General features: G+C 62.2%; 1 protein-coding gene across 3 annotated transcripts; it reads left to right on the top strand.

Annotated features, from left to right (window-relative positions):
- Positions 1-4: 4 nt before the first annotated feature.
- Positions 5-21,664, top strand: PDGFA (platelet derived growth factor subunit A). Of its 3 annotated transcripts, XM_045542911.1 has the most exons (8): positions 5-76; positions 1,464-1,593; positions 3,017-3,109; positions 7,798-7,902; positions 9,091-9,278; positions 17,177-17,303; positions 17,778-17,846; positions 19,585-21,664. In XM_045542911.1, exons 1-7 carry the CDS (start codon positions 5-7, stop codon positions 17,831-17,833), a joined length of 771 nt encoding a protein of 256 aa, XP_045398867.1. In that variant the 3' UTR covers positions 17,834-17,846; positions 19,585-21,664. The 3 variants fall into 3 exon arrangements, with proteins under 3 accessions (XP_045398867.1, XP_045398865.1, XP_045398866.1); XM_045542909.1 differs by lacking the exon at positions 5-76 and having other exon boundaries at positions 975-1,593; positions 3,017-3,113; XM_045542910.1 differs by lacking the exons at positions 5-76; positions 17,778-17,846 and having other exon boundaries at positions 975-1,593; positions 3,017-3,113.
- Positions 21,665-22,144: the final 480 nt, after the last annotated feature.

The following is a 22,144-nucleotide window of genomic DNA, read 5'->3' as shown; positions in this document are numbered from 1 at the left end:
CGAAATGTGGGTGGAGGCTCCTCATTCAGATGCCCCGGGATTCGGATCCTGGGCGGGGGCGCGTGGCAGCCGCCAGGTGAGTTCCCCAGACGTTCCCCCTGAACCCGCCCCACTTCTCCCCAGTGACTGACTCCCCCTCCTTTTATGGAGAGGGGAAAGCAGGGGCCCTGGATCCAAACGGTGAAAGGCGAGCGCCGGGGCGGGGGCCGGGGGCCGGCTCTCCAGCCCTTTTTGGCGCAGCAGCTCTGGGCGCTGCCCTCTGCCGCCGCTGGGGCCCGTGAGAGGCGAGCCGGCGACGGCGGCGCTTCTGCGGCGGCCTCCTCCCCTCCCCGCCCGGTGCCGCAGGATTGCAGCTGGCACTGGAGGGTGGGCAAGCTCGAGGGAGGGGCGCGCGGGGATCCCCGGCGCCTGTGCTCGGAGCCCCGCGCGGGGCTTTGATGGATTTAGCTGCCTGCGTGAGCGCGTGTGTGCTCACTGCTGCGGTGGTGGCGGCCGGGCCCTGCCCGGCCGGCGCGACCCTCGCACGCTTCCGAGGTGCGGGTCCCGGGCCCGGAATCCGGGGGAGGCGGGGGGAGGGGCGGGGGAGGGGCGCGGCGGCGGCGCTATAACCCTCTCCCCGCCGCCGGCCGGCTCCACACGCGCGCCCTGCGGAGCTCGCACAACTCCAGCGAGCCAGGCCTGCCTGCTCCTCCTCCTCTGCCGGCAGCAGCTGCGGCAGCGGCGCCTGCTCGGCCCTGCGCCCGCCCTCAGGCCCGCGCAGGCGGCGCAGCGAGGCCCCGGGCGGGCGGCGGCTGCCAGGCGGCGCGGCCCCGGGCGCTGCCCGGCCCCGGCCGGCGGAGGGCGGAGCGCGGCGCCGGAGCCGAGGGCGCGCCGTGGAGGGGCGCACGCAGGCCGCCGAGCCTCGCAGTGCTGGGCCGCGCTGTGCCCGGCCGGGCGGCGGCTGCGAGAGGAGGCCGGAGGCGAGCGCGGGCCCGGTGGTGGGCGCGCAGGGCCGCCTGCAGCCCGCAGCCTGCAGGGAGAGCGCAAGCCCGCAGCAGAGGCCGGGCCGGGCCGGGAGTCCAGACAGGTGATCGGTAGTGCGGCGGCAGCGGCTCCAGCCTCGCTCTGGAGTCCCTCTCGGGGCCGATGCCCGCAAATATGCAGAATTACCGGCCAAGGCGCTCCTAACGCCAGCGCCGGGGAGCGAGCGCGGCGGCGGCCAGCACCGGGAACGCACCAAGGAAGAAGCCCAGCCCCCGCCCTCCGCCCCTTCCGTCCCCACCCCCTACCCGGCGGCCCAGGAGGCTCCCGGCGCGGCGGGCGCGGCGGGCGCGCACTCCCTGTTTCTCCTCCTCCTCGCTGGCGCTGCCTGCCTCTCTGCACTCACCGCTCGCGCCGGGCGCGCTCCGCCGGCTCCCTGCTCCCCGCGCCACCCTCCTCCGGCCGCGCTCCCTGAGGGATGGTACTGAATTTCGCCGCCACAGGAGCCCGGCTGGAGCGCCCGCCCCGCGGCCTCGCCTCCCCGCCGAGCCGCCTGCGCCTCGGGACGCGATGAGGACCTGGGCTTGCTTGCTGCTCCTCGGCTGCGGATACCTCGCCCATGCCCTGGCCGAGGTTGGTGCCGCCCCCGCGCCCCGTCCCCTCTCCGACTCTCCCGGCGCACACCTTCCGCGGTCGCCCGCTGGCCAGGGTGGTCCGGGCTTTGCAGAGCATTTTAATTTCTCTGCTAGGGTAGTCGATTTTTAGAATTTCCGAACTGGGTTCTATTTTCTGCCATGCCTAAGTGTGTCTGGTGAGTTTCCAGCGTGTTGCGTCGCTCTGCCTTGGAGGGACCAGGGAGCAGCGAGGTGGACGAGTGGGGAGAAACTTCGGGGGGCGCGGGCTCCTTCCTGGGGAGGGGTAGCCGGGGCGCGGCGGGCAATGCAGCAGCGGGGTGCGGAGAGCGGGGAAGGGGGTGTGTGAGCTGGCGGAGCCCAGGGAGGGGTGGAGGGCAGCCGACAAACAGGTAGAGATGGCTGCGGCGGAAGTCCCCGGGCGGGCAGGGTGGGCAGCGCGGATCCCCAGCCCCCGGTTCCCGGTCCCCAAGCCCGGCCGGGTGCAGGGCCGGGGCAGTCCCGCCCGCCCGGGGCCTGCTTACAGGTGGCTGAGCTAGGCGAGCTGGGGCCGGGCCAGGCGCCCGCGCCCTCCCACCGCGCCGTCCCCACCCCCCAATCCCGAATTCCCGGGAGCTGTGTTGTGATGAATGACTTTCTGCATCCCCCGTCGTGGGAACTTGGTGCTAGAGGCTCCCCCAGCGACCCCAGACTCCTTTTAAAAATCAGGAGGAGAGTGGGGGGCGAGAGGTGAGGGCGGTCTGGGCAGGGACCTGCGGGCTGCGAGAGGTGGATATTTAACCCTCGCTTTCCCTGGCAGCCTCTCTCAGCTGCCGGCTGGATTTGGGTGTCTCAGTCGGCGCTAGGGCCGCGGCTGGGCCAGAGCCTGGGGTGGGGCGAGTGTGTGAGTGAGAGTGTGTGTGCGAGTGTGTGTGTGTGCGCGCGCGCGCGTGTGTTTGTGAGACGGAGAGACTCCTCGGCGGGTTCACCCAGGATTCTGGGGCGTGAAATTTAAGCCCCTGGCTAGATTAAAGTGTTAGGGCCGCCGTGACTTTCGTCGTCGATCCGTGACGCATTTCAACTTGATCTTTCTAGATGTTGATCTCACTATTAAATCAGAAACTCCCCGGCCCCCTCGCCGCCCCCAGACCTTCTGTAACTGACACCCCGGGCGGAGGGGTCAGAGTGCCGCGGCTTTTGTTTGAAAATTTAAAGGTGGGGGCACTTTAATTTTGCAAAGGGCAGACATGGATGAGTCGGAGAATTTGGGGTCTCTCCTAGCCCCACCCCCGGCCTCCGGTTCCCGGGCCCAGGCGAGGGCTCCGCGTGGGCCGGGGCGGGGACTGCGGCCAGCGCTGGCGGGGTCACCTCGGCCCGGGGAAGAGGCGCGCTCGGCGGCCGGGGCGCGGAGCCGCGGGTGCTGACCGTGTGGCCTCTGCTTGCAGGAAGCCGAGATCCCCCGCGAGGTGATCGAGAGGCTGGCGCACAGTCAGATCCACAGCATCCGGGACCTCCAGCGACTCCTGGAGATAGACTCCGTAGGTAAATCGCGCCCCTTCCCTTGGCGCGCGGGGAGGGGCGGGCGGGCAGTCTGTGCGCCCCGCGCCGCCTCCCGCGCTCGGGCCGGGCCGGGCGCCGCGCAGGAGCGCACCGAAAGGTCAGAATCCAATCCTCGGTCATAAACGCCCAGGCGGATGAGTCAGGAGTTTCTCTTCCAATCGCCACTTTCTCTCCCAGCGACGGCCGAGGGCTGCTCGCTCGCCCAGGGATTGTTTTCGCATTTAAGGAAAATGCCGCGTGTGTCACAGAAAGTTCAGCCGCATAGAGGGCGCCGGCGCCCCAGCCAGGTGTGCCGGCCTCGCGCCTGTCCCGGGGCCGGAGAAGCGGCGGGAGCCGGCCCAGGCCCTGGGCGCAGAGCCCTGGCCCTAGCGCGGGGCAGCGGTCCGCGAAGCGAGGCCCCGGTGGCAGGCGCGGCTCCGGGTCCTAGGGCGGCGCGAGGGAGGAGCCGCCCCCGGCCAAGGCCCTTTGTAATCCCTGAGAGCTGGTGGGCTGTTGCCCCGAGGCTGGGTTTTTGTAGCTGCAAGAGGCCCTTGTCTTTTTCCTTTGACGACCCTATAAAAAGGCACGACTTGCACACATCTGCTCCTTGGGGTCTATTTTGGGGCTCACCCTAAGGGCCTGGAGCCCAGCCACTGTAGAGAACAGTTTATTTGTAAGCACTGAGTTTTGAAATAGTGTCAGCGGCAGAGTTGGACTAGACTAGGGTCAGCAAGGGTTAAAAGGGTTTCTCACTGGCCAGGGACCCAGGTTGACCCGGGAGAGGGAGAATGGCTGTGGGCCTGGGTGGCCACCCGCCTGGCTCCCCACCTGGCTCCCAGGGTGAGGGATGGAGAAAGCCCCTTCTGGAAGACAGGTCCCCATCCACAGCTTTGTGGGGCCCTTTTCAGAATTAACACTTGGCCTGGGAACTTCAACGTGAGAGTTAACTAGGGAAGCGGGATGTGCTCACGTGGGAAACCTTGTTGATTGGTTTTTAAAAAAGGCCCAAGATGAACTTGTTGAAAAGAGTAACTAAAGGCAGTAGAATTGGAAGAATTTTAAGTGAAATGAAGGTTTTTCTCTCCCTGCAAACTACCCTGAAAAGGGGGGGTGGTGGTGGCGGAATTAAGTAAAATCACATGGTCTAGTCATTTGGAAATTTGTACCTAATTATGGTGGTGGAGAGGCCTGAGCTATTTTCATTTCATGCCAAAACCATTTTCTAACAAGGCCCATGGTTTCTGTAGTTTCTTGACCCAGGAAATCCTCCGTCTGATCCTTATCTGGACGGGGGTAGAATTTCACTTGGAGATCAGAGTTGGGCCAGGGGGGATTTTGATCTGGTCCCTTGAAGAGCAACCCTGGGGAGAAGGGTTTGGCTTAGGGCTGCCGGGTAAAATACTCCTCTGCGTTTTGCTGGTCCCCCTGCATTTGGAAGTGGAAGGTTGCCTGTCAGAGAGAAGGTTCCAGGGCTTTTTGTCTGGCTTCAGATGCTGCAGGGAAATGGGCCATTCCCTTGCTGGGGGGACCATTCTTATTCTGCCTCTGCAGCCCCGCCCCCACCCACCCCACCCCCCACCCATTGACAGTTTAGCCCTGCAGCACTGTGAGGCTCTGCTTAGGCATTCCTGACCTGGGGGCTTCACTGAGCCTCTTTGGGGGTGGGTCCAAACGGATGCACCAGCCTGTCCCTCCTGGCTGGTTTCAAATTGCCCCCTGTAAAAATGTCTCTGGAGCTCTTCTGCCTCCGGCTCCAGGGAATACAGAGGGTGGATCCCAGCCCTCCTGCTACCTGTCCAAAAGTTTGGGGTCTGGACATGATTCTCCTAGTGCCTGGGAAACTTGGGGTGGGTTGGAACAAAGTGCAGCCCCCCTGGCCCCCCAAGTCTTGCCCCTGGGAGAACCTTTTATGAATACAAACTCCTGGTCCAGCCCCCTCCCCAGGTGTGGCCTGAGGACAAGAGAGGTGCTGGTGCTGTTCCCGCCCTGAGTGAAGAGTTGAAACCCACCAGACGGCTGGGGGAGGTGGCACAGGGCTGCTATGACCGGTCACTGAGAGTAGGCTGCCTGGGCTGGGTGTGGGATAACTCTCCCTGGACTTCCTTTATCCACTTCGTGACTCCCAGGGGTGGGCCCTTCCAGGTTGATGTTCTTGGTGCTGGGTTCCTGGAGGCCATGCTTCAGGAGGCCAAAAAGAGGCTTGTCCAGTGTGCCCCAGGGAGGCGGCTCCCCTCCTCCTCCCTCCTCCACCGCAGAGTGGTGGTTGGCACAGGGCGCCTCCGTGTGCAGGCTGCGTCCCCATCTCACAGGTGAGGCAGCGAGCTGGCACTTCCTCCCAGCTTGCAGCGCCTCAGCCCTGCGAGGCGGCCCTCCACTGATGCCACTCCTGTGCTGCCGCCACCAAGTCCAGGCATCCCGAGGGTGCGTGCAGAGTAAAGGAGTAGTTGGTTTTCCACGTGTGGCTTTTGGATTCAGAGACCAGTGTGTGGTATTGTCCTGACCAGCGGCCTGTTTGACCCGTGTGAAGTGGTGGCAGGGAGCCTCGTTCTCTAAAGTGACAGGCTGGCCCGGCGCCCGGGGGCCATGCAGCAACTGATGCATAAGTGTCCCAGGAGGGTGGTTGCAGGACCTGTGTGCGCAGAAGACGAAAGGGAAAGTGTCTTGACAGCTGCCCTGGGAGCAGTTTTAGGGGATGGTTTATGCGGCGCTGGAGTGAGTTCCTTCTCAATCCTGGTGAATCAGAGTGGCCGCTGCTCCCGCTAGCATGGGTCACCTCTTGTTGGTGGCCACCCATCTCGATCCTGGGCGGCGGGTGGGCTTGTATGACCAGGAGCTATTCCCTCCCTGCCTCTCATCTGGAAAGAAATTCGCCGACTCAGACGCAGCAGGGTGCATGAACTGGCGGTGCTGTAGTCCTCTGTCTGGCAAGCCAGGGCAAGAGGCCTGCGCTGGGGGTGGCGTCTGAGAGCGTCTGCCACTTGTCCTCGTCTTGTTAGGTTTCTCTGGGCCTCAGTATCCTCAGATGTGATGAGGGAAGAGCACCTGCTGCACACGTGTAAAGATGAGTCATCGGTGAAATAGTTCGCGCAAACGTGGCCGTAGTAAGGCGTGGGAACGTGGCAGCTGGCGTTGGTATTGCGTTTCCTCCTGGGCGCTGAGCGTGGACCAGTTGCTCTTTGGTTTGGGCATGTCAAGATGGCCACGACCAGAACATGACTCAGATGTGTCACTTTTCTGTGAAAAAATGTGTCTTGTAACAGTTGGTTGATGGGAAATTCTTACTGCATGAGTAGTTCTGTTCTGATCTTATTTCGGGTCTCAAAAAAAAATTAGTGGCATTGGAACATTGAGTCATTTTAAGTAGAAAGTCAGGCTGAGACGTGGTCTTCGCCATTCACACCGTATGCGAGGTTTTCACACTGCGTGCAAGGATCGGTTTAAATGTGAGGCTTCAGACTTCTGGGGGTGGAGGAAGCTGAGGGTCCTCCCCTTGGTTTGTGGACTGTCACTGACACCTGGGCAGAAAACGACCTTGGTCCTTCTGCACCGGGTAGGGGACTTCTGGTCTGGGCTAGTGGCCAGGACATCTCGGAGCTTCTCAGGAGAGCATGTGGCAGTCTCAGTGCATGTGGAGAGTCCTGGTGGTTGGGGCCACCTTCTCAGGACCTGTTTGCCCCAGTTATGTACTGGGGAAGCCGGACACAGGGAGATAGGAAGAGACCCCCAGCTGTGTCCAGAGCACCAAGGCAAGGAGGCCAGGTGTGGTGCTTTACCCAGGCGTGGGCAGTGTCAGTGGACTGGGCTGGTCTACGTGGCAGGTGGCAGGACCGTGTCCTCCCCTGCCGGTCTCCGCAGCCATCATTTCCTTTAAGTGGGGTGGTCTGTGTGCAGCGGTTGGGTGCTCGGTGCTGATACGGGTCCAGTTCCGCCTGGCTCTGGGCCACTGCTCTGTGGCTGGGGGCCTTCTCCCCGCCCGGCCTTCACCTCCTTGATGGACGCTGGGCTTCCCTCACCTTCCTCTCTGCAGGGGGAAATTTCTCCCCTCCCTCTGCCAGGCCCTGGATCTCCTCCATGTGCTCCACGAGAGGCCATGGCCTCTGGCTCTCAGTGGACACTCATTTCAGGAACAAGTGGGGTCTGGCTCACAGCTCAGCCTGGCTCTTCCAACACTCCTCAGAGGTTAGGACCTGCCATCCAGGCTTGGCTTGGCAGGAGGCAGGCGGAAGAGACACACATGCACCCACAAAGTCTCAGCAGGCTTGCCCTTTGGTCCCAGAGTGGGGCAGCCTGGCAGCCCGGAACCCCCTGGAGGTGGCCAAGCTGGGGGGCCATAGGCAGCTGGTTCTTCCAGCCCCGCTTGGCCTCACCTGGCTTCCTTAGAGGTGGTGCCATACTGGAGGCCACCTGCAGCCCCTTCTCCAAAGGGGCCTCGGCTGTGTCCCAGGGCCCAGTATTTTGGGGACCTCCACGCTGATGGGACGTTTTTGACAGTTTCAAATGCTTTCTCTGCTGCACATCTGAAAAGCCCTGGTGGGAATGGAGGGTGTCCCAGGAGACCCCTAGGGGAGGGGCTGCTCCTCGTGCCCAGGTGGTCCGCGCCCACCTGCAGGAAGTGCTGCTGGACAGGCCCTGGGCGCACCCTGCAGGTCTGGGCGGGCTGGTCGCCATTTTCTCTTTCCACCTGTAGGGGCTGAGGATGCTTTGGAAACCAGCCTGAGAGCCCACGGGGCCCACGCCGCCAAGCATGCGCCCGAGAAGCGGCCTGTGCCCATTCGAAGGAAAAGAAGCATCGGTGAGTCCCAGGAGGCTGCTGCGGGTGGGGACAGGGTGGGGGCGGGAGAGGGGCTGGCTCTTCCCAACTCTAGCCCCAGGCGAGCCACCCCTTCCCTCTTCTGTGAAGCAAAGTCTGGGCCCGCCTGGCCCATGTCTCTGGCCTCTGGGGGCCTCCTTCCTGTCTAGGTGTCTCCCGCCCCAGCCCGCCTGCCCCTCGAGGAGCCGAGGTCTGGGCCAAGAGTTTCCAGGAGAGAAGAAGCATCATAAATTCCTTAAGTGCCCGATCCTGTTGGGGCCTGTCCTGTAGGAGCCTGGCTGGAAACCCGGTCCTGCTGAGTTTTCAGCTCGCTCCGTGCTGGTGCAGCCGTGTGTGCCTGACGGGCTGCCCCGACGCCCCTCACTGCTCCCTGCGCCCACCCAACTCATGTCTGGCTCCAGAGCTATACCTGGGCGATGGTTTGGGCCACATTTTGGTTCTTGTCCCCTCTCATGGGGCATCCTCAGGTCCCTCTGGCCCTGGAGGAGGAGCCAGCTGGTTGGGGGGCTCTGGAGCCTGGTCTGTGCCTTCTTGCCAGAAGGGAAGGGTTTGGGGGGTGTGACCCACCAAGTCTCACACCCTCCGGGGTCCCACCTGCTTGGCAGAGCTGCCTGGGTGTGAGTCCTGGCTGCTCCTCTGAGCGAGTGGACTCCCCCCAGCTTTAGTTTCCTCCAAGAAGGTGGCCCTTGTACCTTCCGCCTTTACGTGGCATGTGGGTGAGTGATTGCTGGTTATTGCAGGCGCCCTCCCCAGGCGACGTTTGCTGCAGGAATCACACATTTTACACCCTTCAGGCCAGCTGTGGCCACAGGGTCTTCCGGCCAGTGTGGCAGATTCCGCCACTGGGTCTGACGGGAGGCAGTGTCCACAAGCAGGACCGCAGGCCTCTCCCTGGCAGCCACTGTGGGTCCCTCCTCCCTGTGGCTGTGGGCGGGCTCCTGCGGACCCTCAGTGTCCCACCCAGCCCCTCATCCTCTGGCCAGCTCAGCAGCACCCTGTCACGGAGGGTGAGGTCCTGAGGGAGGCTGTGACAGCTCTGTGAGGCTCCTGTCCGCTCCGGGGTCACAGTTATGCCAGGCCTGGGTGGGGCAGGGTCCCAGAGGTGGCTGCCATGCCTGGGGCAGATGCTGTACCCTGGGCCCTATGTTTAGTGCGCACCTGCCTTTGCAGAGGAAGCTGTCCCCGCGGTCTGCAAGACCAGGACGGTCATTTATGAGATTCCGCGGAGCCAGGTCGACCCCACGTCCGCCAACTTCCTGATCTGGCCCCCGTGCGTGGAGGTGAGACGCTGCACCGGCTGCTGCAACACCAGCAGCGTCAAGTGTCAGCCCTCGCGTATCCACCACCGCAGCGTCAAGGTGAGCCCCGGCCGCCCCTGGGCCACCACCCCAGGGCAGCCTCAGTGCCTTCTGGGCACTGCTCGGCCGGCTGATGGAGCAGGTGGGGGGCTGTGCTCCTGTGTCCCTGACGGGTGCACTGAGGCCTGGTGGGGAGGGGAGGCTGGGGTGCAGTGGGAGGTCGGGGCAGAGCTGCGGCTCCCCCTCTGCTGCCTGGGCTGGGTCCCGCCTCCGTCCAGGCCCCGCACACCCCCTCACTGGGGGCAGAGCTCTCACGCCTGCGCTGTTTGAGAGCTGCCTCTGCCTCGCTAGGGCGTCTTGCAAGGTGTCCAGCCACCGAGTTGGACGCTGTCGGCATTCCCAGGCCCCGGAGAGCAGGCGCCTTGGGGAGTTGTGGGGGCAAGGCAAGAGGGGGTGGGGGTCCCCGATCTGTGGAGGGAGCTTGGGGCAGGGCTCGGGGTTGGGCAGCTGCCCCCAACTCTGGCTTTGGGCCCTGGATGAGCTACTCTTTCTGCACACCGGGGGTGGTGCCTGTCCTGTTCGGCTTGGGCTGCCGGGACACTGGTGCCACAGACAGGGAGCCAATAAGCAACAGTCTGTCAAAGGTCTGGAGGCTGGAGGTCCTCACTGCGCCAGCAGATTCGATGTCTGGTGGGGACCCATTTCTGTTTCACAGATGATGCCTTCTTGCTGTGTCCTCACGTGGGGGGAGGGGAGAACAAGCTTCCTCAGGCCTCTCTGACAGGGCGCTAACCCCACCCGTGAGGACCCCACCTCCTAACCCCAACACCAACCCCTGTGGGTGAGGCTCTGGGCATTGGAATGTGGGGGGCTCCCCTGCTCCCTGGGGTGCTGTGGGAGAGGGGTGGCTCCCAGATGGCCTTGCGCAGCGCATGTCAGGAGGGGTCTCCCCGGATGCCGAGCCCCTCACCCAGCCCTCCCCGCCCTGGAGAGTGTGTTCGGGTTCTCGGGGCCAGACGCGGGACTGGCCATGTCAGAGCCAGCACACAGCTGGCGCTGGCCACAAAGCCCTGTCCCAGGTGGGGGCTGACCGCTGAGACCTCAGGACAGTGCTGGGGACTTGGGGTGACCACGTTTAAATTAACTGTGGGGGCATCTTGCTGTCCCCAAGTGAGTCTGGGGGCCGTTCTGCATCTGCAAGTCCCCTGGGCAGCTGTGGGGCCTGTGGCTCTCGGCCTGGAGGCTGCTGGGCCTGAGTTTGCTCCCTTTGCCTCGACTCCCTTGTCTGTGCTGCAGGTCTCCGGCAGGGACCGACCCCCCGAGAGCCAGGGCTGCTGGCTGTGCCGTGGGATGGAAAGTTTCCCTGTGTCTGGGGCTCAGTCGCTGTGTGGGGACCCGTCTCCCGTTGTCAGGATGAGGTTGGAGGTGGGGTGTCTGAGGCGTCCCCTGGCTTCTGTGGCCTGGCTGGTACGGGCGCCATCCCTGGGCTCCCATCGAGGAGAGGTGGGTTCCCCCTGGAGACAGGCTCTGGGGGTTCAGGCACCGGAGGGTCCCACGAAACCTTGGGGCACAGGCGGGTGCTATCTGCTGGGACGCGCCTCAGCTGAGCTTTTGGTGGCGGCCAGCCCACTCTCCTGGGACAGGGGTTGCTAAAACTGGGCTTGCGGATCTCAGTTCTGGGGTCACATTAGGCCCCTTCTCTGACTGTAGAAGATGATTATTTCAAGTCTCCCCTGCTGTGGCTCCAGGCCCTGGGTGAGATGCCTGGGAAGAATTGTCTTGATGAAGGATCCCGTGGCCAACGGGTGTTTATGTGTCACACCACCAGGCACTTTAGACTCATAACTGGGACTTATCTTGACCTCTGAGGACTTGGTTCCCTGCGGTGCTCAGGTATTGAGGAAGCAACTTCCACCTCTCACTGCCCGGCGACCGCCAAGGCCCAACGCTCCCCTTAGAAAGCCCCGAGGTCTTCCTGGGGCTCTGGGGGTGCTTGTCTGGGGGGCTCTCTTGTCTTCAGAGGCTGTTGGTGGGCCAGGTTGGGGCCTTACTCAGGCCTCCAGGCTCAAGCAGCCAGGGGGCCCCCAGGCACAGGCTGAGCTCTGTCCCCTCCCCAGTGTCCACTCCCCTGGGGCTCCACGGCCACCAGCCCCTCCTGTGTGACCATGCCCCAGCCTCCGCCTTTCCTGGGGTCCTCGCTGGTGGTATGTCGGGGGCTTTCCTGAGCCCAAGGGCCCTGGATGCCTGTGGTCTTGTTCTGGGTCCTGGGCGTGGGTGCGCTGGCGCCGATACTCCGCACGTCAGCTCTGAGAGCCGAGGGCTGTCCTTCCGGTGTCCCAGATGCCACTCTGGGAGGGACGGGTGCCGGCGTGTTGTGGGTGACTTGGGGAAGGTCCCAGCGGGGGCTCTAGCCTTGCTTCCCGTGGGTGAGGACAGGCAGCGTCTGGTCCCTGCTTGGGCAGCCATGTCTCCTCCCCGGCTCCGAGGAGCCTTCAGCCCCGGCCAGCCCCTCTGGGGTCCCAGCCCAGCTCCTAGCAGTGCGGTGGGGGCCCTGCTCCTTCCGGACAGTGACCCCTTCCCTGCTCTGTGTGGGTGGAGCTGAGACCAGGCCTTCACCCTGTGGCCTGGTCTGAAGAGGGTCCTGGGCAGCCCCGAGGGGAGGGGCCTTCCCAAGGTCACGGGCCACGCCCTGCAGCACCCGGGTTCTCCCTGCCGGGAAGGCCTCTCCCTGCCCACCCGCCAGGGTTGCAGGAAAACATCCGGCCCCAGACACAGGGGGCTCTGGTGGAGGGACAAGAGGTCAGGGGAAACAGGGGACCCATTGTGGAAGCTGAGCCGGGGCTGCTCCCACTCCATTTGGGATCCAGGCAGATGTGGACCCGGGCGGAGGATGCGGGCTGGAATCCCAGACTCGGAGCCGTGGCAGTGCAGGGCTCAGCAGGGAGTGGTCGCTCCTGGCAGCCGGGGCTGGTAGGCATCCAGAGTGTGCTCAGCTGAAGGTGACCCGGGGACCCAGGCTCAGGGTGTCTGGTCGTGCTGGGTTGACAGCCAGATCCCCAGCTTCCACGAGGACACTGCCGAGGACCCGGACATTCTGGTGACTGCGCCTACGTCTACACTGGGGTTGCAGGTGTGGGTCATTCTGAGGCTGGGGCCCTGGGTTGGGCTCTCCTCTCTCTTTGGGGACACTCTAGAGCAGACCCCTGCTCTGGGCCCAGCCCCTGGCACAGGCCCTGCTGGGGTCACAAGGTCATGGCTGGCCCTCAGCCCGGGGCCACCAGCCTGGCGGGCTTTTCCCTGCGCTCTGCTGGGTATGGTCAGCACTTGGGGTCTGGTCCCTGGGTGCCCGGCTCTTCTCCAGCCCTGAACTTTAGGATGGTGACGTGAGGGTCAAGCTGCCTGGCCCACAGGGACTGCAGGGGCTGGCTGGACAGAGCTGAGGCCAGAAGTCTGGTCCAGAGCGAGGGCTTAGCACTGTGCTGGAACCTCTGGGGGTGCAGCCCTAGCTCACCCCTGCCCAGACCCATCCTGGAAGGAGCCAGCTCAGCCCCTCTCCCACCAGGGCCCGGCTGGGGACGGTTCCCAGGCAGCCTTGTAGGTGTGAGCCAATCTGCTCAGCCTCCTCCCAGGTTTCCAAAAAGCCAGCGTCCAGCCCTGCAGCCGTGGTCATGACTGTAGGCTGTGGCCCTGCTTTGCCCGGCCCAAGCCTCCCAGAAGGTGTGTGCTCGCCTGGGGGGTCCCAGGACCGGCCCTGCACCCTGAAATGGAGTGGGAGGGCTGTTTTGGGTGACAGGTTTCTGGAGGCACTCCCGTCAGTCTTGGCGCCCTCAAGCCGGGTTGGGCAGAGCCCCCACCCCAGTTGAGGTCTGGGCCTTGGCTTCGGGGCTCGGTGGCTGTGGGGCTCCAGTGCTGTCTTGGCCGGGGAGGGTTCTTGGCCCAAGTTAAGATCCCGGGTTGAGCAACAGGCTCAGTGTCTCTGCCCAGAGAACGGGCAGGCCGAGGGCCGGGCCTCTGCGTGTTCCAAGTCCAGGCCTCCTTCCCTCGAAAGAGAGAAGGGCCCGGCCTGGCGCTGGGGAGTCAAAGCTGTGTGGCTCTGGGCAGGGCGTTCGCCTTGTCTGTGAAATGGACCTCAGGGTAGCTGGAGGGTTACAGCAGCAGGCACGTGGGGTTTAGGAAACGGTGCTTTTATCCAGGCTAATACTGTCTCATGCTCGGGAGCGGCCAGGCGTCACCTGGAGTTGGGGTGTGGGTACAGAGCGTGGCTGTCTCAAGCCCTCTTGGGGGTCTCTGCAGGAGCTGGGTGGCTGCACTGGGGGAGCCGGGCCCAGAGGGAGGACTCGTCCTCCGGGGTGAGTGTGCCTGGCGGGTGTTCAGGTGGCTCAGCCAGCAGCACGTAAGCTCAGGAGTGGGCATCGGAATGTCTGGGGTGATAAGGTGCAGCCCGCACCTCGGGGACCGGGGGTGGGGCAGGACAAGGAGGGGACCCTGCGAGGCGGCTTCAGTGGGGTCCTAGGGACGGCTCTCTTCTTTGTCTTTGGCTTCCATGGAAGAGATTTTTTGAGAATTTAATATGCATGATGTGTTCTTGGGGGAAAAATGTAGTTATTTCCTGGCCAGACAGAGGTGGCGGAATGGCCTGGAATCCTCGCATACCCAGAAGCAGGTGCAGTCATAAATCGCTGTTTGTTTTTCTTTGATAAAAACGGGCTTGTCTGAAGAGAAAGTGGCTCCCAGACTGGAGTGGCCCGTGGTGTGTGCCCTTCGCACGGGGACTTTGGGGGCAGCGTTTGTTGTGTCTGGGAGTCCTCCTTCCCCGCGGCGGCCTGCCCCTCCGCCCGGGCCTCCGGCGTCTGGCCAGAGCCCTGTGGTCCCTGCCGAGCCGGACCCTGGTATCTGCCCTGCAGAGGGAACTAGGTGAGGCTGCTTGTTGACCAAAGAGGCCGTGCCAGATGGAGGGCCAGGGCCGAGAGCAGGACAAGTGCCCTGCCCGAGCCGGCTCTAGGGATTCGGAAATCCAAGCCCACCCGCAGAGGCCGGGTGGGAGGGAGCGTGGGTGCTCAGCTGGGGGGGCTCGCAGGGTGCGGGCTGGCACTCTGCCACCTGCTAGTGTCTGTGGCCAGGGCCCCAGGGCAGGGGAGGAGGTTGCTTGGCTCCTGCAGGGCGGGAGGGGCTGGGCCCCCTTGTCTGCAATGTGGGGGTGGGGGGTGTCCCCACTTGCTGCCTGGGCAGACTTGGAGTTTGTGATTCGTGGAGGGTGAGGGCCGGGCCAGTCCCTCTTGGGACTTGCTGAGGTTCACCCTCAGGTGGCCTCTCCCACCCAGGACCCTGAACGAGGGTCACGTGAGGACCCCACTTTCTGCCTGCTGGGGTATAAGTGGGCCGTGCCAGAGACTCCTGGCGCCGCCTGGCTCAGCCTCCCTTGACTGCAGCCTGGGGCTGCTTTTGGTTGTTGGGCTCCGAATGCACATGTTGACCCCAGGAGCAGTGGGCTCTGTCCTAAGTTCTGGCAACTTCTGCAGGTGTGACCTCTCATTCCTCACCACGACCCCTGGGTGGGTGTGGTCAGGCCCCCATTTTGCAGAGGAGGGGGTGGAGGTGACCGCACAGCCCACGGATGCCTCTTTCTTGCTGGGGAGACAGGATTGGGGGAGGGGGCCCTGGTCCAAGGCCCATGTGGGCGCAAGTGCCTAGTAGCGCGGAGCCTGTCCAGGGAGCGGTCGCACAGGCAAGGCTGGCCCCAGGCCGGTCTCTCGTGCCTTCTGACGTAGCGAAACCTCCCGTGCCAAGGCCCCACTGCTGGGCCGGCTCCAGGTGCCCCACGCCCCACACCTGAGCTCACACCTGGGGCTGTGTTCACACCTGAGGCTGCCCACAGCACTCACACGCCTGCGGGTGCCCGGCACCCTTTGCACCACGGGTTAACCATTAATGTGGCCGAGGTGGCCACGCAGGGTCTGGGACGAGCCTGGTCCCCAGTGCCTGAGGGGCCGGGTGCCCTGTGGCGTGGGCTGCCTGGTTCAGAGTGCAGGGCTGACCCTCTGCCTGGGGGGCCTCCCGGTCTCCGGACCCCCGGGGGGCAGGGCCTACAGGGCTGGGGCACCTGGACCTAGCCTAGGCCCTCACTGTCATTCGGTGACCAGCTTTCTTCGAGCTCCACGTGCTCGGGGGTCTCCCAGGCTCTGCTACCTTGAAGCCTCAGTTTCCCCAGTGGACAGTGAGAGGTGAAGTGGGGGGTCCTTGCAGGCTGTTCAGGACTGGTGGCGTGTGGGCCTCGCAGGGCTTGGGGAGGACAGAACAGTGGCGCGTCCCAGTGAAGCCCCAGGTGGCTCCAGCACCCACATCCTGGCCCTGCTGCTCCTGCCACAGGGTTATCTTGGGGAAGGGGCTTGCCTGTGCCTCAGTTTCCTTCCCTGCAAGTGGAAGCGATAACCCTGCCTCCTGCAGGGTGTTTAGGAGGATTCAGTGAATGTTAGAATTTCAGCTTTTACAGGGAAGGTGCCTAGGGGAGCCGATTCTCTAAGGGCTCAGGCCCTCTGCTCACTGGGTGGGGAGGAGCGGGGAGGGGCACTCAGTGGCTGCGTGTTGATTGCCTGTTGATGCCAGGTGCATGCACGCACTGTGTGTATGCATTATGCACGTGTGTGTTGTGCCCACAGGTGTGCATGTGTAGGGTGGAGTGTTCCCATGAATGGGCATGTGTGTGCATTATGTGCATGTGTGCTTGTGTGTGTATGTTGGGTGGAGTTGCACTCCAATTATAGTGCGTGTGTGTGCATTATACACGTGTGTGCGTGTGTGGGGTGGAGTTGCACTCCCATGACGGGGTGTGTATGTGTGTTGTGCTCCCATGATGGGGAGTTTAGCAGGGGGGTGGCGTGCCCACCCATGATGGTCTGTGTGTGTGTGCATTACATACACATGTGTACGTGTGTGGGGTGGAGTTGCCCACCCATGACGGTCTGTGTGTGTGCATTACATACACATATGTACGTGTGTGGGGTGGAGTTGCACTCCCATGACAGAACGTGCTGGTTCAGGATGGGTTGTGGATGCCCAGGGGACCTGCCCTGGAGGGTGGGGATTGGATTTCTTGCCCTCCATTCTTGAACACCTGGAGGTTGTGCTTCAGGCTCTCTTGGATGGGAGAGCTATGGAGTGAGTCTCCCAGGTGTGGTTCTGCCCCAGCACCAAGGCTGGTCTGGAGAGGGGTCCGCAGCTAAGTTCTGGGCTGTCTTTGCACTCCCCTGCCTGGAAGCCCCATCCTCTGTCTCTGTCGAGCCCATCGCGTGCAGCTCCTGTGATGGCCTGGGGTCGTGGCCCGTGTCCCTGAGGTCAGGCATCCTCTGAGCCCAAAGAGAGCCCAGGCCTGGGCTGGGGCTGCCTGGTGGCCCTGGGTGGTCAGGCCAGCAGCCTGGGGCCACCGCCTAGACTCTGAGTCCAACCACCAGTGTCCAGCCCAGACCTCCTCGCGGCCCCTGGGGCTGCGTCTGTTGTTTCTCCTTGGACTGGGTGGGAGGGCGGCCACGAACCGGGCTCCACAGCAGTAAATCCCGTTCCTGGGCCGCAGCTGCTTTGCTTTGTAACAAAGCACACGTCTGAAAGCAGCTCCGGGCTGCACACAGGTGTACCAGCTAATGCCTTCCCCGACGCCTGTGCCCAGAACCCCAGCTTTGCCGTGTGCACCCTTCAGACCCCCCTGGCATATGTGAGCCTCTGGGTTCATTTTAAACAAAAACGGGACCAGGCCACAAAACACTGTGCTGTAGCATGTGGTGTTTTCACCTGGTGCCCCCCCAACTGAGGTAGAGTACCTGGGAGGAGGTCAGATCGGAGGTCAGGCCCCCCGTACCCCACCCTCCAGCCCGGGAGGGCCGAGCGTGTCCCCAGCTCCCCGTGTGCCCCGCGGTGTCCACAGCTCCCTGTGGGTGTTCACCGCGGGGCTCTGCTCTCCCGGGCAGGTGGCCAAGGTGGAATATGTCAGGAAGAAGCCAAAATTAAAAGAAGTCCAGGTGAGGTTAGAGGAACACTTGGAATGCGCGTGTACGACCACCAGCCTGAATCCGGATTACCGGGAAGAGGACACAGGTGAGTGGCTGCCTCCATTGTCATTGTCATTCGAGAGGGTCCTTGGAGCCTTGCGGGACCCTCGGCGGGTGGTGACATCGGGCCGCCAGTGAGTGAGTCGGTGGCTTTGCGGGTGGATGCACACCTGGGGGTGCTGGAAGGCAGATCTGCACCCGCGGGCGTGGTGGGGAGGAGGTCGGAGCCGGGCAGGGGTGCGCTGGGGTGCGCAGGTTGCCTGTAGCCCAGTGGGCCCGTGGGCCAACCTGGGAAGCAGATGCAGAAGGCCCCGCCCGGGAGGTGCAGGTGGGAGGGCGGCTTCCGCATGGCCGCCGGGGTCTCGTGCCCAAGAGCAACCTGCCACGTTGGGGAGCAGAGGGACTCTCTGCCTGGTGATGGAGTCCTCCTAGAAAGATAAACACCCCAGGTTTATGGCCTCGGTCTCCACCCGACAGCCTTCCCTCAGGCCCTCTCACCGCCCTGCCCTTTCGTTAACAGGAAGGCGTAGGGAGTCAGGTAAAAAACGGAAAAGAAAAAGGTTAAAACCCACCTAACGCAGCCAACCAGGTAGGACCTGACCGCTGGACATGCCGCCATCCTGCAGGGCTGGGAGAGGCAATCTCAGATCACTCCCTCGAATCATGCTTCCCGAGTCGCGGGCGCGGCGGGGCCGTGATTGGCCTCGGTGGTTCTGCGGCTTCCGATGCCTGCTGGGTTCGGGTCTCCTGGCTCCCCGTCCCCTCCTGCCGCACAGAGAGCCCTGATCCACGGCTCACCTCTGCTCTGGGGCCCCCTCTAGCTTGGTTCTTCTCTTTGTCGTTGATTGGGGACACAGAGGTATCGCACATGAATGGAACGGTTGGGTTTCCTGAGCAGCAGTGGAGCACCGCTGACTGCCGACTGCTCTGGGACCCTCAGGGCAGGTCATCCCCCCATTTGACAGATGTAAAAACTGAGGCTTCACAGAGATTGCAGATAAGTGTTGGGAGCTGAGTGGATCTGGAAATATCTTATAAATGTGCAGGGCTACTGGCCGCTGTGTTGAAAATTGCGTTCGGCCACCAGTAAACCAGAAACAACAGGGAGGATGGAGACAAGGTGAAGTCAAGGTCATAACTCCGTGTGAAGATGGGAGACCATAGCAGGTGGAGTAGTCTCGAAGCATCATCAGGGGGCTTCCATCCGGGGCTAGTGGCCTCTATCCTCAGAGTTGTCTCATGGCTCAAGGTGGCTGCCAAGGCTCCAGCAATCACATCTATGCTCTGGGCTGAGAGAGAGAGGGATGGGAAATGGGCAGGAGAACCCCTTAGGGAGCTTTCCTGGAAACCCCACTGTTGCCACCTTTGTTTTTCACATCTGCCATCCCTTGGCTGCAAGGGACCTTCAGAAATGTCTCCTAGGGAGGCGTGCTGCTCCCAGAAGAAAAGGAGACTTGAGCAACCACAGCCGTCGTGGAGGAGGCAGTTCTAGGCCCTCCTGGTCCTTCCTCCTGGCATGTGGGGTGCTGTGGCATCCGAAACAAATAGTTGCTTTGGAGCAGAGGAGAGTCCCAGAGACAGGGCATCCACGAACCCTGGCTCCTGTCGGGCGACGTGTGATTTTGAGACCCCAGGTCAGGTCTGTTACTGAGGACCCTCTTGGGAGGAAAGTGTCCAGGGGGAAGGTCTTCAAAGCTTCAAGGGTGTGGTGTGGTGGGTGGTTTCTCACCTGCCTGTGCACCCAGCCTCTGCAGAGTGTTAGGCTCAGACCTCCCTGGGCCTGCTGGTGATGGAGACCCCAGAGTTTGAGGCAGCCATTCCTGCTCAGGCTAGCTCAGGCTCCAGGCCTCTGGGCAGCCCGTGTGTTGGAAAGTGCAGTGGAGACACTCACGGGTGGAGGAGAGTCACCCTAAAGAATCAGGTGTAGATCTGCCTGGTCACAGGGGCACCTTCTCTGTGGCTGTTAGCCTCACTCCTTGGGGTTGCCTCATGGCCCAGTATGGCTGCCAGAGCTCCAGAAATCACCTCCAAGCCCCAGGCCAGAAGTAAGAAAGGGAAGAGGGCAAAAGAACCAGTCTGGGCCTCAGTTTCCCCCATCTGTACAATGGGAGAATGGGGCTTGCTCTTCTGTGAGGTGCTGTGAGCCTCGTCCCAATTCTGGTCAGGATGTTGCAGTGTGGCTAATTTGGCAAATCTGATTTTCAAAATTTCGTGAAAACTAAATCCCCGTGTGCCCCTGATTGGGTCTAACGTCTCACCCCGTTTGCCGTCCACGTAGCGACACGTGTGCTTCGTGGTCTCAGTGTCTGTTTCTCTCCCTCCTGCAGACGTGAGGTGAGGCTACGCCGGCAGCCCTGCCCTGGGACATGGATGGACATGGCGTGTTACATTCCTGAACCTACTATGTACGGTGCTTTATTGCCAGTGTGCGGTCTTTGTTCTCCTCCGTGAAAAACTGTGTCCGGGAACACTCCGGAGAACAAAGAGACAGTGCACATTTGTTCAATGTGACATCAAAGCAAGTATTGTAGCACTCGGCGAAGCAGTAAGAAGCTTCCTTGTCAAAAAGAGAGAGAGAGAGAGAGAGAGAGAGAGAAAACAAAACCACAAAACATGACAAAAACAAAACGGACTCACAAAGTCTCTACACAGTCCAACGCACGGAGGGTCGCCCCGCGGGACGGAAGCGCAGAGGTCTCCGCAGACTGGGTTTCTGTCCGGGCGGCCACAGGTGCTTTTTGCCGAGGACGCAGAGCCTACTTTGGGCGCGACTCCGGAGGGGCGCGGCGGGCTCTGCGGGGTGCGGGGAGCAGGAACGTCTCGGACGCCGCCACGCGAACCCTAGAAACCACACCTCCTGGCTGTAGTATCTGAGTCTATACAGAAACCTTCCTGAGAGCCTTAAGTGGATTTTTTATTTACACCATAAAGTGATTACTAAGCTTTCCTTTTTACTCTTTGCCTAGCTTTTTTTTTTTTTTTTTTTTTTTTTAATTATCTCTTGGATGACATTTACACCAATAACACACAGGCTGCTGTAACTGTCGGGACAGCGCGACGGTATTTTTCCTAGCAAGATGCAAACTAATGAGATGTATTAAATAAACGTGGTATACCTACCTAAGCATCATCTCCTAACTCCTGCTTTGTGTCTCCCTCGATCCACCGTTATCTCACGTTTTAATTTAAGCCATTTTGAGAGAACTATGCGTAAACCAATCGTCTGCCGTCCCTGCGGCTCCCGCCCCCGAGCCCCTGAGGCCACGTTCCCGGAGCGCGCACCGCACCGTGGGATGCCGTGTTCCCGAGCGTGGCGGGCGAGACGCTTTGCTGCTTCTGTCTGTCGTTAACGTGCCCCAGCCGTGCAGGCGGCTCCCTGCCGCGGCCAGTGTTGGACAGAACCTAAATTCTTTATTTTTGGTAAGATGTTATGCTTTATGTGTATTGACAGAAATGTGTGTTGGTTTGTTTGTTTTCATTTTTTTTTTGTAAAGGTGAAGTTTGTATTTTTATCTAATATGACAGTTTTATATACCTAAGAGCCTGCTATTTTTTTTTTTGATCCAAAATTAAAAAAAAAAAAAAAAATCCCAGCAACAACACCCGTGCACATGGAAAAGCATTTCGTGGTCACGTTTTTCTAGTACTGAGTGTGCACTCCTGTTCCCTGGTCACACGGTGCAGCGTCGAGTGGAGACTAGGAGACCAGAGCGTTCCGGGCTGGTGCCCCCCCCCGGACCCCCCACAGTGAGCACCCCCAGAACGCAGGGCCTGCCCTCGGACTCCAGAAGCTATGGGAATAGGCCGGACAGCGCCATCCTGCAGGTGGTCCGCCGCGTCAGAGCAGCCAAAGGGATGGCTGAAAATACTACCCAAGAAGTGAGCCGACCTGTGTCCACTCCTGAGGCCCTGCTGGCCTGGCCTGGCAGCTGCCCCTGCCCACCACCTCGCGGCTGAAACGACATCGAGATCCCTTGGATCTTGGCCCCTGTTGCGGCGGGACTGTGTGCAGAACAGCGGCTGTCGCATGTGTGCTGGTGGAAGATTTTTGCAAAGGACTGTCTTCAACTGGTGCAGTTTTCAGGCTTCGGTCAGTTGGACGCTTTTCAAGTGGGCGGAGGGTGGCCCGCAGGGTGGGGGGACCAGGCAGCCGTGCCCCGGCTCCCTCGCCACGGACCGGGAGGCTGCACCGGTGCCCAAGACGCCTGCCCCAGCTCCGCGCGCTGCTGCCGAGCGCCGCGCCATTCAGTGCTGTGCCCGCGAATGTACGTCTGACGTGAGGTGTGCGAACATGTAATTTATGTATTTATGTTTCCGTGAGATGCCGATGATACTGCTCAGATTTTCTTTTTTTGCGCAAAGCCGTCTGGTGACTTGCTGTGTCCATTAAAGCAATGGAGCAGAAAAGCCTGGTGTGCTCTTGGGGAGGAGAAATCCCACCAGAAGAGGTCCCGAGCCCCTGGCGGTGGTGGCTGGTGCCCCCGAGGAGGCCGGACTCAGGCCTGCTGGGGTCCTCCCTCCCCCTCGTCTTTCACTCATTCACCTGGGCAGGTGAGGGCCCCACCCCGGCGTGCGGGAGTGTGGGGCAGGCAGGACGGGCCTCTCCTGCCAGGAGGGGTTGGCAGTGGAGGCCACGTCTGCAGCTGGCTTGTTTCTGAGCTGCCCGCCAAGGCGCCTGCAGCCTGCAGCCTTTGTTGCGGCTCTGCCCCGCATTCCAGGCATTTCTGCTCCTGCCTGGGCCCCCTCCCGGGCCCATGGCCCTGGGCTGCACCTGGGCGTGGGCCCCCAAGTCAGCTTTCTGCTTAGGGTTGGCTCTTTGCATCTCGTGAGTCCCGTGTCCTTGGGCGAGGGGCCTCCTCTGCACCTCAGTGCTCACCTGTGACATGG

This window comes from Lemur catta, chromosome 2 (assembly GCF_020740605.2).
Source record: "Lemur catta isolate mLemCat1 chromosome 2, mLemCat1.pri, whole genome shotgun sequence".
NCBI classification, from domain to species: domain Eukaryota; kingdom Metazoa; phylum Chordata; class Mammalia; order Primates; family Lemuridae; genus Lemur; species Lemur catta.
Note: the sequence above shows the minus strand (reverse complement) of the source record. Positions and strands in the feature narration are given on the sequence as shown.